At 40.4% G+C, this 15,743-nt stretch overlaps 2 protein-coding genes and 1 long non-coding RNA gene across 7 annotated transcripts; 2 read left to right on the forward strand and 1 right to left on the reverse strand.

Annotated features, from left to right (window-relative positions):
* Nucleotides 1-97: 97 nt before the first annotated feature.
* Nucleotides 98-3,692, forward strand: LOC103994323 (U-box domain-containing protein 35). 5 transcript variants are annotated; one of them, XM_065162522.1, is made up of 8 exons: nucleotides 98-694; nucleotides 844-935; nucleotides 1,064-1,185; nucleotides 1,278-1,472; nucleotides 1,558-1,882; nucleotides 1,963-2,565; nucleotides 2,663-3,481; nucleotides 3,556-3,692. In XM_065162522.1, the coding sequence occupies exons 1-8, from the start codon at nucleotides 526-528 to the stop codon at nucleotides 3,622-3,624; spliced, it is 2,394 nt and encodes a 797-aa protein (XP_065018594.1). In that variant the 5' UTR covers nucleotides 98-525; the 3' UTR covers nucleotides 3,625-3,692. The 5 variants fall into 5 exon arrangements, with proteins under 5 accessions (XP_065018594.1, XP_018686244.2, XP_065018595.1 ...); XM_018830699.2 differs by having other exon boundaries at nucleotides 1,963-2,070; nucleotides 2,137-2,565; nucleotides 2,663-3,568; XM_065162523.1 differs by having other exon boundaries at nucleotides 1,969-2,070; nucleotides 2,137-2,565; nucleotides 2,663-3,568.
* LOC108953657 (uncharacterized) lies at nucleotides 3,461-5,842 on the reverse strand. Its single transcript, XR_010498565.1, has 4 exons — nucleotides 5,461-5,842; nucleotides 4,499-4,750; nucleotides 3,680-3,845; nucleotides 3,461-3,598 (listed from the first exon to the last, which is right to left on the reverse strand). It is a non-coding gene; the product is annotated as an uncharacterized LOC108953657 (long non-coding RNA).
* Nucleotides 5,843-6,282: 440 nt separating this feature from the next.
* LOC135645696 (ABC transporter A family member 8-like) lies at nucleotides 6,283-15,442 on the forward strand (the record flags this gene model as incomplete). Its single annotated transcript, XM_065164337.1, has 14 exons — nucleotides 6,283-6,442; nucleotides 6,524-6,639; nucleotides 7,912-8,070; nucleotides 8,692-8,854; nucleotides 8,940-9,065; nucleotides 9,148-9,231; nucleotides 9,306-9,667; nucleotides 9,750-9,950; nucleotides 10,897-11,006; nucleotides 11,180-11,264; nucleotides 11,408-11,536; nucleotides 11,651-11,756; nucleotides 14,219-14,307; nucleotides 15,058-15,442. Coding segments are annotated over 14 exons (2,187 nt in total), but the record flags the coding sequence as incomplete, so codon positions are not given.
* Nucleotides 15,443-15,743: the final 301 nt, after the last annotated feature.

Genomic DNA, 15,743 nt, shown 5'->3' on the forward strand with positions numbered 1-15,743 from the left:
TTTATGTTGTTTAATTATCTTTAAAAATGATAATTCTGTTTTTTTTTTTGTTCTGACCGGTTTAATTGTGTGAATGGAGCATCCATCCGTTATGTATATAAAATTATAATTTGTATAATCTAAGATAAGAGAGGAAATATATTTCTGAGAGGAGATAATAATAAATATAAGAGATGGGATCGTTGACGTTGCCAAGGCCTGCCTCGATGTCAGCCAGCCGTGCTGGCTGTAACACACGTCACGGTTTTGACCGTGACCACAGACAGAGCGGACAATAGAGACTACGTGGTTGACCGGACAACCATGCATGGCCAACGTCAATGACACGGGTGAGGTGCCTTCTATGGTCTCCCTTGATGCTCGTTTAAGGTCTTTCGTTATGGTTTGAGGGACAAAACAACGAGCAAGGAAAGAGAGAGAAGGGACGGAAGCCGTCTCCCTCTCTCCTGCTATTCACCCTTTAGCTTCCTTCGCCGTCGTCGCGGGTCGTCGTCGCGGCTTAACGAAGAAAGAACGAGCAAGGAGATGCCCATCGGAGCAGCGGACGATGGCGGCCGCCCGCCTGCGTCGACGGCGGTGGCCATCGACAAAGACAAGAACAGCCAGCAGGCGGTGAAATGGGCCATCGACCATCTTCTCCTCGGCAGCTACGCCGTCATCCTCATCCACGTCAAAACCAAGCCCCCACTCAACCGTAGGTACCCCTCCCCCTTTGGTTGCTCATGCGTACGAACATGTACCCGAACGCCTTCTTCCTCATGCGCCCGTTGCTCCTAATTCTAGTCTCTTACCTTTCGTCGTCGTAGCTGGTTGGTGTACATGACTCGGTTGTTGTTGCTGCAGATGAAACCACCTCCGATGCGATCCGAGAACAAGCGGAGAACGAGATGTCACAGCTGTTTCTCCCCTTCAGGGGATTCTGCGCTCGAAAAGGGGTGAGTAGCAGTTGCCCTCGGAAGCCACAATTTCTCCTCCTTTTCCCTCGACATTGTTCTGCAATAGCATCGATCGAACATGATCTTAGTTCATAGATACGTATGGCTGAAGCATATCATACCTTCAGGTGCACATGACGGAGGTCGTACTGGAAGACAACGACGTGTCGAAGGCCATCATCGACTACATCAATACAAACTACATCCAGAACATCGTTGTCGGTGCCTCCAGCAGAAATGCACTGACGAAGTACCGCCACTTCTTCGTAGTCTCTGCAATCTATGAATCTCTCGTATTGTTTTCCAACAGAAGAAGAAGAAATCTCTGGTTTGGCTTTGCAGGAAGTTCAGGAACCCTGATGTGCCCACAAACATTGGTAAGCTGGCGCCGGAGTTTTGTGCAGTTTACGTCATATCGAAGGGGAAGCCGGTGACGGTCAGGACGGCGAAAAGCCCACCTCCTCTTGCCGGTGTTCTTCCTCCACAACCGTCGGTTCTGGCTAGCCCTCAAATGGCAGACCCTGATGACTCGATCAAGTAAGACAAGTCGGTGTTTTGATCGTTATCACCTGTTCATGAAAGCATGTCATGGATGGGTAAATGGCATACCGTGCTGTTTTAGAACACCATTCACGAGGGCGGGCTATCGAGGGACAATGGCACCGGGAACACCAGATAGAAGGTCCTTCGAGAGGAACATGGATCATATAAGGACACCGTCGCGGGAGCGCCCGCTGTTGGGAGGCAGAACACCACCCGGCAACGTGTTGCTCGACGGCATCGACTCTTCTCATCGCCCGCCGAGGCCATCCGCCTCGCGCGATATGATCTTCGACGACCTGGACTTCCAGGGGGGCACCGGGTTCCAGTCCATGGACTTCGGCTCGATGGAGATCTCATCTACCTCGTCGGACAGCCCCAAGGGTTCCCTCTCCCCTACTTCAGGTGTAGGTGCTCCGATCGTTGTTCTTGCGCACATCTTTTAACGCGTGTTCCCTGGTGAAAGCTTCTTCCGATGCCAATGTAGGCACAGCGAGACTTGGAGGCCGAGATGAGGAGGCTGAAACTGGAGCTGAAGCAGACGATGGAGATGTACAGTACAGCCTGCAAGGAAGCCATCTCAGCCAAACAAAAGGTGAAAGTCTTGACCAACTCAGGGATGCGGTCGGTGCTAATAAGCTCACGAGGCGCCGTGATGCAGGCGAAAGAGCTTCACCAATGGAAGCTGGAAGAAGCCCGCAGGGTGGAGGAAGCAAAGCATGCCGAGGAGATGGCCCTTGCACTGGCAGAAATGGAGAAAGCCAAATGCAAAGCCGCGGTAGAGATGGCGGAAGCGGCGCAGCGGATTGCGGAGCAGGAGGCGAGAAAGAGGATGAACGCGGAGATGAAGGCCAAGCGCGAAGCAGAGGAGAAGGTCAAAGCGTTGGATGCCTTGGCCATGACCGACCTCCGGTACCGGAAGTACAGCATCGAAGAGATCGAGATCGCCACCGATCAGTTCTCCGCGAACCTCAAGATCGGTGAAGGCGGATACGGGCCAGTGTATAGAGCTTGTTTGGACCACACGCCCGTCGCCATCAAGGTCTTGAGGCCTGATGCTGCACAAGGAAGGAAGCAATTCCAGCAAGAGGTAGCCACAGAAAGAGAAAAAAGGGTTGTTTATATGCCATTGCTAACCTTGTTATGACGACGACGGAAGTTGCTGGTGGTGATCGAGTTGTTTGCAGGTTGAGGTACTGAGCTCCATACGGCACCCCAACATGGTGCTGCTGCTGGGGGCCTGCCCCGAGTACGGATGCTTGGTGTACGAGTACATGGACAACGGGAGCCTGGAGGACCGCCTCTTCCGGCGAGGCAACACTCCGCCGATACCATGGAGCGTGCGGTTCAAGATCGCTGCAGAGATAGCCACCGGGCTGCTCTTCCTGCACCAGGCCAAGCCGGAGCCGCTGGTTCATCGGGACCTCAAGCCGGGCAACATCCTCCTCGACCGCAACTACGTGAGCAAGATCAGCGACGTGGGCCTGGCGCGGCTGGTGCCGCCGTCGGTGGCCAACCAGGTGACGCAGTACAGGATGACGTCCACCGCCGGGACCTTCTGCTACATCGACCCGGAGTACCAGCAGACGGGCATGCTCGGTACCAAATCCGACATATACTCCTTCGGCATAATGCTTCTGCAGATCATAACCGCCAAGCCTCCCATGGGGCTCACGCATCATGTGGAGAGAGCCATCGAGAGGGGATCCTTCACGGAGATGCTCGACGCCACCGTGAAGGACTGGCCGGTGGAGGAGGCGCTCGGGTTCGCCGAGCTGGCTTTGAAGTGCGCGGAGCTGAGGAGGAAGGACCGGCCAGATCTGGGGACAGTGGTGCTACCGGAGCTGAACCGGCTGCGGAATCTTGGCCATGCTTATGAAGATAGTTTCAGCGGCGGAGGCGGGAGCGGCATTCCCTCCACCGCCAGCAGCAACAGCAGCAGCAGCTTCGGCACTGGGCCGCCAACTTTGAATGGAAACCTTCGAGCCACGTCTCTTGCCAATCAGGTGCTGCACTCATCACCATTACGAGAGCTAAGCTCAGATCAGATTCTAATGGCAATTGCACTTGTGTTGACCAGGAGAAGGCTTTGAACACTCCAAACGTAGGGACGCAATGGAAATCTACGATGGACACAATGCAGCAGTGAAGGAGGGACGGAGTGTAAAGCTAGGAGGAAGCTTAGGGCAAAACACAAAAATTACCTTGGTGCATGTATGACATCTCATTGTTATCTCCATGGACATGAAAGGAAGGAAGTAAAACTCATATCGATCAGAAAGAAAGAGACTGGAATTTTGCACACGCACTCCACGGACGCATCTGTTTCCTGGTGATGTATGCTGCAGTGAAAACACTTGTATGCGTGGGCTGTAAATTAACATACAGGTCACGTAAAGCTTTAACTCCGGTCAAGAGCAATAAAGGTTGTCTTTTATCTTAGACAAGGCATCACGCAAATATAGTGCAGCAAAATTTCGAACAGCAATTAACGTAGTGATAAAGGAGGCGTAGTTTAGCAGAAAGAAAGCATGAGTTCTTCTCTCGAGCAAAGAAAACGTGAACATACAGCACGCATTCATCATGACCATGATCTACAAAGAAGATAATATATTTAACAGCCTAAAAACAAGCGCACAAGAGGAGGAACTCCTCAACCTGAAGAAAGAGAGACAAGGAAAATTATCCAAGTAGCATGCATGGAACAACCACCTAGGTAGATCTTCTACTAGCAGACTAACTCTAATATAATTAGGCCGAAGAAGACTTTGGCAGGAATTATATGCAAATCACATGTACTTGTAGGATCCCAAGGTGGAATCGATCATGCAACAGGGTAAGGTTACAGTAGAATCTTGGACAGTGCACCTTACTGCAGCTACTTGTTCCTTAAGCTATACATTAACCATCAAGAAGTCAACTGAGGTGGAGTGGTGAAATTGGAAATAGCCGTTTCTTGTGCCTAAGAGTTATCTTAAAGGAGAGGCAGCAGTTTAGAAGAAGCATAAGTTTCAGGGACGGACCTTGTGTGCTCTCTCTCCATGGTTTCCTACGGCACTGCATCTTTCCTTACACAAGCTGATGCGTTGTTGAGGAAGAACCTGATCTACCAGGTGCACATTCCATGATGCTCTGCCTCCTTGTTTCTCCATGTTTTTGTTGTCTTGTGTTGCCATGTACTTCCATTGCTCTGTCATCCTCTTCTACACTGCTGCGGTGGCTTGTTATGAATGTTCACATCTTTTTTCTCCTCTCAGTAACCCTGATATCTGTGGCTTTTGTTCATTTAACAAATATAAGAGAGAAGAAACCCGGTTCACAACTTTTACAAAGTTTTCTTTCTTGTATAAAGTTTAGAAAGTAGAAACAGCAACAGAAGAATTAAATGTCATACATCACAAATACTAAAGCCTAGCAAACCTGAGGCATTGATTAATTTCCTGTACATAGGTTAATCAATGTCAGAAATCATCAGTGAGAATTAGATGTTTATTTTTCAGTGCACAGGCATCATATACCGTACGTATGATACCAATATCCAGGAAGAGTAGTTTGCCGATAGCTAAAAAGCAGAGAAGTTTAACCAGAATCCACCGTTTGTAGATTAAGTTCTCTGAAATTGAGTACAAAAATGTTTGATACATCAAGCCACTTTAGGCAGAACCAAGCTGTTTAATATAAAATTGATGTGTTGTTTGGGAGAGAAAGAAGAGCATATATCAGACAAAATTAGCTTCCTGAAACTTGTTCAGGCATCCTGACCAAACTTGAACAGGTGTGAAGCTAATGAGATCTTATCTCAGGTCAAAACTAGTGTGTTTTGAGAAAGATAATATTAATGCCCCCGTTAGCAATGATCATTGTGGAGACATAGCAAAATGATACAAGTTTTTACATTACCTAAATGATACGTGAGAAGTACTATCATCAGGTAACAAGCTCTCAATATCTTTAGGAGTAATGTAGCTAAGGACTGGCAACTTACCCTTTTTGGTGCAGAGAAGAAACATCAAGCAGAACATCATTTTGACCATCTACCCGGTATTCCTCTGCTTGTTAATCATCTCCATCCAATCAGTTGTGAACAATGAACTGGACAAGCCCAGATACCATTGTGGCTGCAAATGTATCGATGCAAATGGATCGGGGACATGTCGCGATGTATGTGGAGTGCAGTTCTCAACTTCCATTCAGGCAATTGCTTGCCCAGTACCAAGACCCCAGGAATGGCCTGCTCTAGTGCAGGTGCCCAGTGCCAAATATAGAGCAGTAAGGGCAGCCTCCCACAACTTTCGGGGCTTACCTGATGGCTCCTGCTTCAAGGATCTCTCTTGTGCAGCAACATCACTCTTCACTGGACAAAATGAATCCATTGCAAAAAGTAAGTCAGTTGAATTTCTAACAAGATCAGAAGAATTTGCATATTTTGAAGCAACAATCAGCAACCAAAATGCTATTTGCAGGTCTAGTGAAGAGGATACTCTTAAATTCAATTCCAGAGAACAAGGAAGATATTTCAAGCTTTGTTTCTGTAGCTTATCTTGTATGGATCTTTCTAATCTCAGTTCCTTATCTGAACCTCTATTTTTCGAAAATCTTAAGGTTCCAATTAACCGAAGTATGTTTCAGGGAACAAACAGCATTCCTGGTCCAGACAACTATGTAGAGCGCGGTCTACTCTCTCAATCCCCTGTGCACCTTATTTTACCTCTCTGCCCAGTAAAGTTTAACTTAACAGTTCCAGTAACTATAGGTGATGTTCAAAATAAAAAAGGCAGGTAGCATTACTTGGGAGAATTAATGAAACGAAATTGGAAGAACCATAATATTAGTTTCTTTCTTCGCAGAGGTCAACTGCATAAAAAACCTATATCTTTGGCGTGAAAATTCATCCATCATCAACGAAGAATTATTTCAAGGTTATCGGAAAGGAAATCCTGCTCATAAGATCAGCGAATATGTTGGAGGTCAGAGTAAAATAAATTAAGTTTGTAATAACAGGTATCAGCAGATTATGAAGGTATTCTAAATCTTGAATTCTCTTGCAGCTTATGATTTCCTGAATACAAGCAAAATTAATTTCAATGTAAACTTGTGGTACAACTCCACCTATAGCAATCGGGGCAAACCACGGCTATTGCGGGTACCAAGAACCTTGAATATGGTATGCATAACAATCCTAAAGACTCAGATTTTGATCATACAATGTGATGTTTAAGATTCTCTGTTCCTCTTCTATCTCTGTAACCATAAAGCTACTTTAAGAAGGCTAACTTTTAGAACCACCCCCACCTCACTTCCAAAAAAGAAAAGTCACACAGACAGAGAAAATAAAAGAGGTCAGGAATGCTGAAAGTAAGAAATAAGAGGCTCAAATATAAGTGCATGGATCTAGTATTTGTGTTTATATATAACGTGCTTTCAAACAAACTAACAAATAGAAGTGTATGGCTCAATTTTCTTGGGGAACATGGTAACCTGAAGCATCTGAACAAAACTAGTAATAAGGAAGAATGGGACTGGTTTGAGTTTGTTTGAGTACTAAGTGGTTGCACACTTGAGACATGATTATACTTCATAAAGAATTACTAAATTTGAGTAATTTAGTGAAATTTTGACAGCACCAAGGAGTTTCATCCTTGACTAGCATCCCACTGCCTTATTAACAGCACACACATAAAATTTTACGGTCATTTTATATATTACCACTAAGAACTCTTAATGATGATATATTAATCCAAAAAGATATTCTTTCCATGCTTATAGTCATGGCCCCTTAGGAATGGATTGTTTATCAGTTAGCAACTACAATGTGGAAAAAAAATAGGCTGTATGCCAACAATAATTTATGTCCAGGTTCAAAATTCAACATCCTTTTTGTTCATAAACAGAGTGTCTTATTTGGTTCAGGTCTCAGAAAATAAATAAAGAGAAGATATTTGTCTGGATAGGAATAAACTAAAGAACTTCAAATTCATCACCAAGATAATCAGTTGAGAAGTAATGTATATATACCACATCACACCTAAATAATGCACCGATGATCCTAATTAACATCATAATCAAGATTTATGATATTAAATGTTTCCTAAGATGCAACATAGTGTCACATAAAGCATTCTCAAAAATTTTAAACTAATTCATACATAAAATTGATACATGTTTTACAGTATGATACATTTTTTTCAGTATAATACATTTAGAAGTGCACTGGACCGCCTTTTGGTATAAAACATTTATAACAAAAGATACACATCTAGCCGAGTAAACAACATCCTCTGTTAAACATTTTGTCTCCACTACAACGACTACTTAAATCAAGTTTCAAGTTACAGATTTATTAATTACTTCCATGGGAATCAATATCAACTATTTCTTTCATATCAGTTGAAATGTTTTTCAACCAGATGTTTCCATGTGTTTCCCAAACATTCAGGTCTCAAATGCATTTCTTCGCCAATTTAAGTCTTCGAAGAGTAGAATCCTTCTTAGTTATGTCAAAGAAATGCCCAAGGCAGGGACAAGGATTGCTCTGGACTTGTCAGAATTACTTGGTCCACTTCTTTATTCATGGGTGGTCCAGTTGCTATTACCTGTAAGCAGGATTCTTCTCACCTATTTGTTTTTTTCAAATTATGTAAAACTTTAGCAAACTTTGGGTTCGTTCCATGTGGTAACTTCATGTTCTTTCAAAACAAAACTAATCTCTATGTTTCTTTTATAAGGAAAAAACTTTGGTTGTTGCATAGCCTTTTTTTTCACTAATTTGGTCAGCAATATATTTGTTTCTGTAACATCACATATTACTAGATGCATCAAAGAAAGCAGGGATGGTCAACTTCAACCTATAAAGATGCAGATAATCAAAACATGATGCTAGCAATGTTCTCAAAGGAAAGATTTGCAACGTAAACCATATTGTAACCTGGGTTGGTTTTCTAGACACCTCAAAATTCAAAAATTTACCTCTATGTTTGCTACTTGTCAGTGTATCTTTTCAAACTTGGTCCATGTCCTCGTCTTAGTCATTCATCATCTCATCAGAAACAAGTTAACTTATAGACAGAAAACTTTAAGAAATCCTCCAAGAAATACATTGTGAAAAAAACAAAAAGTTTCAAACACAATTTGAAGTTAAAACAAAAGCAAATTTTAGTATTTATCTCCATAGCAAACTTTGCCAATGGCACTTACAATCTCTTTGATGACAATGCAGGTCTTCTTGATTTCTCTAGTACATGACAAGCAGCACATGATACGAATTATGATGAAGGTACATGGGCTTGGAGATGGACCATATTGGGTGATCACTTACTGCCACTTTTTGTCCATATCATTTCTTTATATGCTGTGGTTGGCTACTTTTGGATCTATCATAGGTATGTCAATCACCAGTTTAAGAATATCCTGGATTTGGAAAATGTTTTATACACTCAACGCTTTCTTGCTGGACATCCTTTCCAGGCCTAGATATTTTCAGACTGAATAACTACTGTATCCAATTCTTATTCTATGGACTCTACATAAACCTACAGATTGTACTAGCCTTCTTGGCAGGGATTGGATTTTCTGATGTCCACAGTGCTGCAGGTAGTCTATATTCTCCATGTTTTTAGATCTATTACAGTAGTGACTTGCAAAAGTCATAGTTTAATAAAAATCTTATCCTCAGTTGTAGGCTACATTTATGTGTTTGGTTCTGGACTTCTGGGTTCCTTCCTTTTCCAATTCTATATTGAGCATCTAGACTTCTCGAGTAAGTTTTTAAATATTAAAAGAAATAAGAGAGTGCAGAGTTCCATGTTATGACATCATTGGATGTGATTGAAGGAAAGACGCTATTCATCATGGAGCTAATTCCTGGTTTCTCATTGTACCGAGGACTATATGAGCTCTCACAATTTGCATTAGGAGGTCATTACCAAGGAACCTATGGTATGCAGTGGAAGGATTTGAGCGAACATGACAATGGCATAAAAGAAGTTTTAGTCATCATGGCATTAGAATGGCTGATTCTACTTTATGTATCATATTACCTTGATCAACTGGCACTTGCAAGGAATGGAGCATGCAGATATTCATCAATTTTCACAAGAAACTTCAAAAACAGGAGCATTCAACCCACGGTGCCAATCAAAATTCCCAGTTCAACTATAACTGTGGATCAAGAGAACTCTGATATTTTTGAAGAGGTAACCCCTGTCACAATTACTCCCTTCAGATGTGATTATTTCATTTACTAGATGCTTTGGCATCTTGTGATTTTCCGGACAGGTCTGCAAAGTTGAGAATTTGTTGAAAAAATCTACCGGAGGTCATCCTATTATTTTAAGTAATTTGGAAAAGGTTTATACGGGAAAGGATGGAAACCCAAACAAGCAGGCAGTTCACAGCCTATCCCTAGCAGTTGCAAAAGGAGAATGCCTTGGCATGCTTGGTCCAAATGGATCAGGGAAGACCACCGTTATCAACATGGTACCTACTTCGGATCCTATTTTGACATTGGAAACCAGAATCGATTAGAAAAATCCTAGACTGAAGACATAACATTGATATGCATGTAAGATAATTCTGGCTCTTTAATAGAGGAATCCTTAAGGCTTCATTAACCACATTCAAGCTACAATTTGGAGATAGGTCAATGTAATGGTACATATTCTGAGGACTTATCTATAAGGCTTCAGTGTTTCAGAAGAAGCAAATTTCCTAGCATACTTTAGAACATTTTAAGATCAAATTCAGCATGATAGGATTATTCCAGAGGTCTTCTATGATCAAACATGTCAACATTCCACACTTATTTCTATGAAAATTCTATGTGATATGCCTACTTCAATTCAAAATTGTCAAATACATTCACTTGATCATGGCACACAAACGAAGTTATGGAAATGAAGCTATAACTCAGTGAGTAATTCACATCCATGACAAAGAGAATGCACTATTACCATAGTTACACACAGTCGATGAGAAATTAACTAGCAAATTCTCATAGTGAGATGGAGAATACATCCTAGAAGGAATGATAGCCATTTTCATTGATAACAATGTTGAAGCTGATTTGTTGTACTTGCCTAGAAGGTCTAGTCTTGATGAGGTCCTTCAAGAAGCTTTCTTGACTTGTCCAAAAAACTGATTAATAAAAAAGAAACCATAATATGTCAAAGAACAGCAGATACTCTTGTTCTCTTTCTAAGAAATTTTCCACTACCAAGATTCCCAATTTTTTTAGGAAAAGCTATCATCACTCTTGATAGGTTGGTTTTGCGAGGTAAATCCTCAGTGCATTGGATCAAAGTACTTGACAATCAGATCAAATAACAGTGCATATCTGAAAGTTGATTACTAACATTAACTTGTGTAGCGATAAGTTCCATGTTGCAATCTACATGTAACTAATTCTGGGTATACCTCTCTGTAGGTGACTGGACTGCTTCTTCCAACATCAGGAAGAGTATTTCTTAGCAACAAAGACATAAGTTCAAGTATGGACAACATTCATGCAAAGATCGGCATCTGCCCACAAAAGGAGTATGAGTCCCTCATCATTTTTCTTTTTTCTCATTTGCTCCTCATCTAAAGTAATAAGTTAAATGTGATGTGCCCATGTTAATATACAAAATCATCTGTGACATTGAACTACTCCTGTGACAATGTTAAAGTAAAGCATCCATTGTTTAATGGCATTGACATTTTCACTGCAGCTTGCTCTGGGATAGTTTGAGTGGGAGGGAACACTTGATGTTCTATGGCAGGTTAAGAAATCTAAAGGGTCTGGAACTACAACAAGTAAGAAAAAGATCATAGTACCAACTTCATATTGTAGCATATACCTTGTTCTACAGTATCAAAATGCTTGCAAGCTTTTTAATATTCTCTTTCCAGCTGCTACTTACAGAAAGATAATTCCTAACCTTGATTGGGCCAAACAGGCAGTTGATAATTCACTCAGAAGCTTGGATCTTTATGAAGGCAATGTGGGTGATCACCTTGCAGGAACATATAGTGGGGGCATGAAACGGCGGCTCAGCGTAGCAATTTCCCTTATTGGAGATACACAGGTTTGTCTGAGTAATTAAGTCTTACCATTTTTATTTAGCTCTCGTCCAGTATGTTCTTAAGTAATATTAATGGCAAATATTATACAAAGACATCACAAGCAGTTGGCCATGCAGGTTGTGCTTTTGGATGAGCCAACCACAGGTCTGGACCCAGATTCAAGGAATTACTTGTGGCACGCCATTAAATTGGCAAAGAGAGATCGGGCTATTATTCTTACCAGTAAGTTCGTACACTTGGATCTTGTTTAAATGTGATTGCAATAGCAAATCAGCCTAAATTACTTCAAGCTGACATAGATCTTCTTTAGGAAGACTTTAAGTATGTCATCAGCACCTTTTAGTAGTTTCTATTTGCTACGATGACTGTGTTGGATCTAATAATTAAAATGAGAAGTAAATATTTCTGTTGTATCATATTTTTTTTGCCTTCTTCATTGTACTTGAAACTAGGATTCGATCTCTTTAGTTTTACTTCCTCAACTTCAGAACTACAGACAAAAAATTGTTTTGTAACATCTAAAGAGTCTATTATTCCAGATTTTTAGTGTACTTGATTATCAGTTCTCGTAATTCAGAACTACAAGAAAATAAAGTATTATATTCCATTTCAAAGGGTCCTGGTTGTTCCAAGTTCTCTTTCATAGAGCATTAGATTCTTATAATAAAGTGGTTTGAAGGAGAAGATAAATGATAACAATATTCCATTTCCAGTTTGAATTTAGCATGCATCACCATGATTTTCTTGCTGCAAAGCCTTTAGAAAGTTACTTGCACACAGCTAGGTGTAGAACATAGAGAAGAAACGGACTGTTAAGCATAGGGAAAGAAAGCATCTGGATTAGCTACCAACTCCAATGAGATTTCAAAGAGGACTAAAAAGAAGTAAGAAATTGATAAGGACATAATGAGGTTGTTTGATTCAGGCCTTAGTCCTTTAATGATCGATTAAGGTAAGACTTAAACTTATGCATCTGCTGATCATCTTGCCTGGTCTCTTTAGATTAGAAAATTACGAAAGATAAAGTTAAGGTCAATGGATTATTTGCTTCAATCTTTTTACGCATTCCATATTTCATGAAACAATGGCATATAGATGAAGTAGGCATGATTTTTTATTTAAATTAGGTGTTAAACCCCACCAGCCTTGTTTATCAACAAAATGCACCATCCACCACCAGTATGGAACTAACCAAGGCATCACAATCTTTCCCACTCGGACCTAACATCATCATTAGGGTCTAAAATCTACAGATCAAAAATCATCTCTGAGGCTCCAATATAAGTTTCTCCCAAGAAAACTATGACTAGAATGTGCACAAGATAGTCCACATCTTGGCACGTGCTAACTCACGTGGGAAGCCAAAGTTGCTGTGGTACCAATTGTCAAAACCAAGCAATACACTAGACTGGCCCAATACTTTGGATGAAAACAAGCCTAAACCAGATGACTTAAAAAGCATAAACCCAAGAACAATTAGTAACAACTAACCATTAAGGGGAAAAGAAAACAAAAAGAAATGAAATGATGGAATAGTCCTACACAACTACAGAGCAAAACAAAACAATGACTCCAGTTGCTTTTGTCCAAACCTGATTTCCTTGTAGACTGAGTATAAGAGAGGAGTCTAAAGAATTTCTCATCTTTTTCAAGATATATGCAGCATGATACCATTCATATGAAAAATTGGCACTAGAAAAAAAAAAATAGCCCAAGATCAATTAGTAACAACTAACCATTAAGGGCAAAAGAAAAGAAATGATGTAATAGTCCTACACGACTACAGAGCAAAACAAAACAATGACTCCAGTTGCTTTTGTCCAAACCTGATTTCCTTGTAGATTGAGTATAAGATAAGAGTCTAAAGAATTTTTCATCTTTTTCAAGATATATGCAGCAAGATACCATTCGTATGAAAAATTGGCACTAGAAAAAAAAAGTTAGCCACTGTGCTGCTTTGATCATTACCATCCATTGCTCCAAAGAAGAATATAGAATGATGATGATTATGTGCCAAATTGAGTTTCAACAAAGGGATGGAGCTCAGCACAAGCTGGGGAAGATTGGAGAGCCTGAAATGCAGCAAATATGTAGACAGGGAAGAGCTTTAGCATTTGTGTCCTTTTCCCAGGAGAATTGTTCACTTAAACTAAGAACATGAGGGTACAACAAGTAGAAACTAAATGATATATGCAACAACATGCTTAGGGCGCATATGTGTTATTCAATAATCCATGGAACACATTCTCTTTTAGAACCCTGACTACTGGCATGTGAAAACAAGGAAGACAACATTCAAAAAGATATTAATGTAAATTTGAGCAAGTATTATTGGCATTAATCATTGGAAACTAGTTTACTCGGTAGTATATCAGAAATTATGATCAATTGATGAACATATGCTAGAGCCACGATTCCAAAACTAATTATTTTCCAAATTTCCCCACATACTAATTTAGAATATTTTTGAATCACTTTACTCTTTATTTATTATATGATCCATAAAACATGTAAATTTTAAGGTGCTCCTCCATAGCTACAGATTTTGATTTCCAAAATGAACTATCATCAACAGTTTATGATGAAAAACTGGCCTTGACGAGGACAACTTGTACACATGAATGCAAATTGAGCAGACAAATCTATGATTGATATTTCTAACCTTCACTTAACTCAAATTGCAGCACACTTAATGGATGAGGCAGAGTTTCTTTGCGACCGTCTAGCAATCATTGTGAATGGCAGATTGCGGTGTGTTGGAAGCTCAAGTGAGGTGATTGATAAAACTTATTACCTATGACTCGACATTTATCTCTTGTTCTATGATTAAGTACAACATATGTAGAGCTACAAGATTAATATGATTCAAATGAATGCTTGCTAGAACTTCTACATGTCGGTTATCAACTATTTAGAGCAATACATATCTATAAAATCAGAACATGAGGGCTGATGATATTGCTTCTCAAAAAAGTTCGATACCAAGAACCCAACAAAGTTACTCCAGCAAGTTAGCTAATTTCCAGAACTTATTCAGCAACCAATGAGTTGTTGGTCTCATCACTAAATGATACTACCACAGACCTCACAACACTAAGCAATTCCTTCACCAGTAAATGTATATAAATGTCTTTGTTAAGCATCTGGAACTCTTTACAAAGTTATAAAGCTAAAACATTCTCCTTTTCCATGAAATCATGCTTCAATTAGTTCACACAATTCTGGATATATTTGACAATAAACGAGTAGGTTTCACCTCACACCACCGGGCCAAATCTAGAAAATGAACCACGGAAGTGGAATTTTCATGTGAATGCATTTTGAATTTTTTTTTAATTGAAAATCTAGAAAATATGCAACTTTGCTTATTGCAGAATCATGCTAAAAAAAAGGCTTATTTTACATGCAACCATCCCTTTTCCAGTGCTTTCCTATGAAGTTTCTGTTTTAGTCACAACAAAGTTCAAGAAAACAACTCTTGCTGGTTATTGGAAATCTTTTCACGTACCTTTATGTATTACAGCTCAAAACAAGATATGGAGGATCGTATCAACTTACCATATCAGCAGATCCTATCAACAAGGACATTATTGAGGATATGGTGACTAGCCTCTGTTCAGACGCCATGAAGATTTATGATGTCATTGGGACCCAAAGATTTCGGCTACCCAAGCAAGTGGTAAGAGTTCAAGAGATCTTTAAGGCCATAGAAGTTCTCAAGAGACAGGTAGCAATTCATGCTTTTGAGGTGACCGGTACCTCTATGGAGGATGTCTTCAGCAATGTAGTTAATCACGCACTGGAAAGCGAAATAGATTAGATTTTGTCAGAATTTTGTTGCTTTATCATTTCCAGTGTAAAATTACTTTTATGCAGACTTAAGATGAATGTAGCAAAGAGTGAAAGTAGCATGTACATAAAAAGTGCATCCCTATGCAAAGCTCTGATGTGAAGGCCACCAAGAGTGTTAAAAGCAAATGCTAGCAAAGTTAGCCCTTCAGAAAAGAAAGTTGAGAGGGGAAAAAGCCAAATTGAATTACTGCAACTGTTAATAGTTTTATCATGTCCTCTATGTTTGTGCAGCATATTTTGAAACTAGAAATGCAAATAGTTGGATCTTATCGAACATTAGAACAATTACATTGAAACATAAAAGTAGGCTCCTAGAAAGATATCATGACAATCTCGAGTATAAACTCCTAATTCAGA

Source organism: Musa acuminata, chromosome BXJ3-8 (genome assembly GCF_036884655.1).
Source record: "Musa acuminata AAA Group cultivar baxijiao chromosome BXJ3-8, Cavendish_Baxijiao_AAA, whole genome shotgun sequence".
NCBI lineage: Eukaryota > Viridiplantae > Streptophyta > Magnoliopsida > Zingiberales > Musaceae > Musa > Musa acuminata.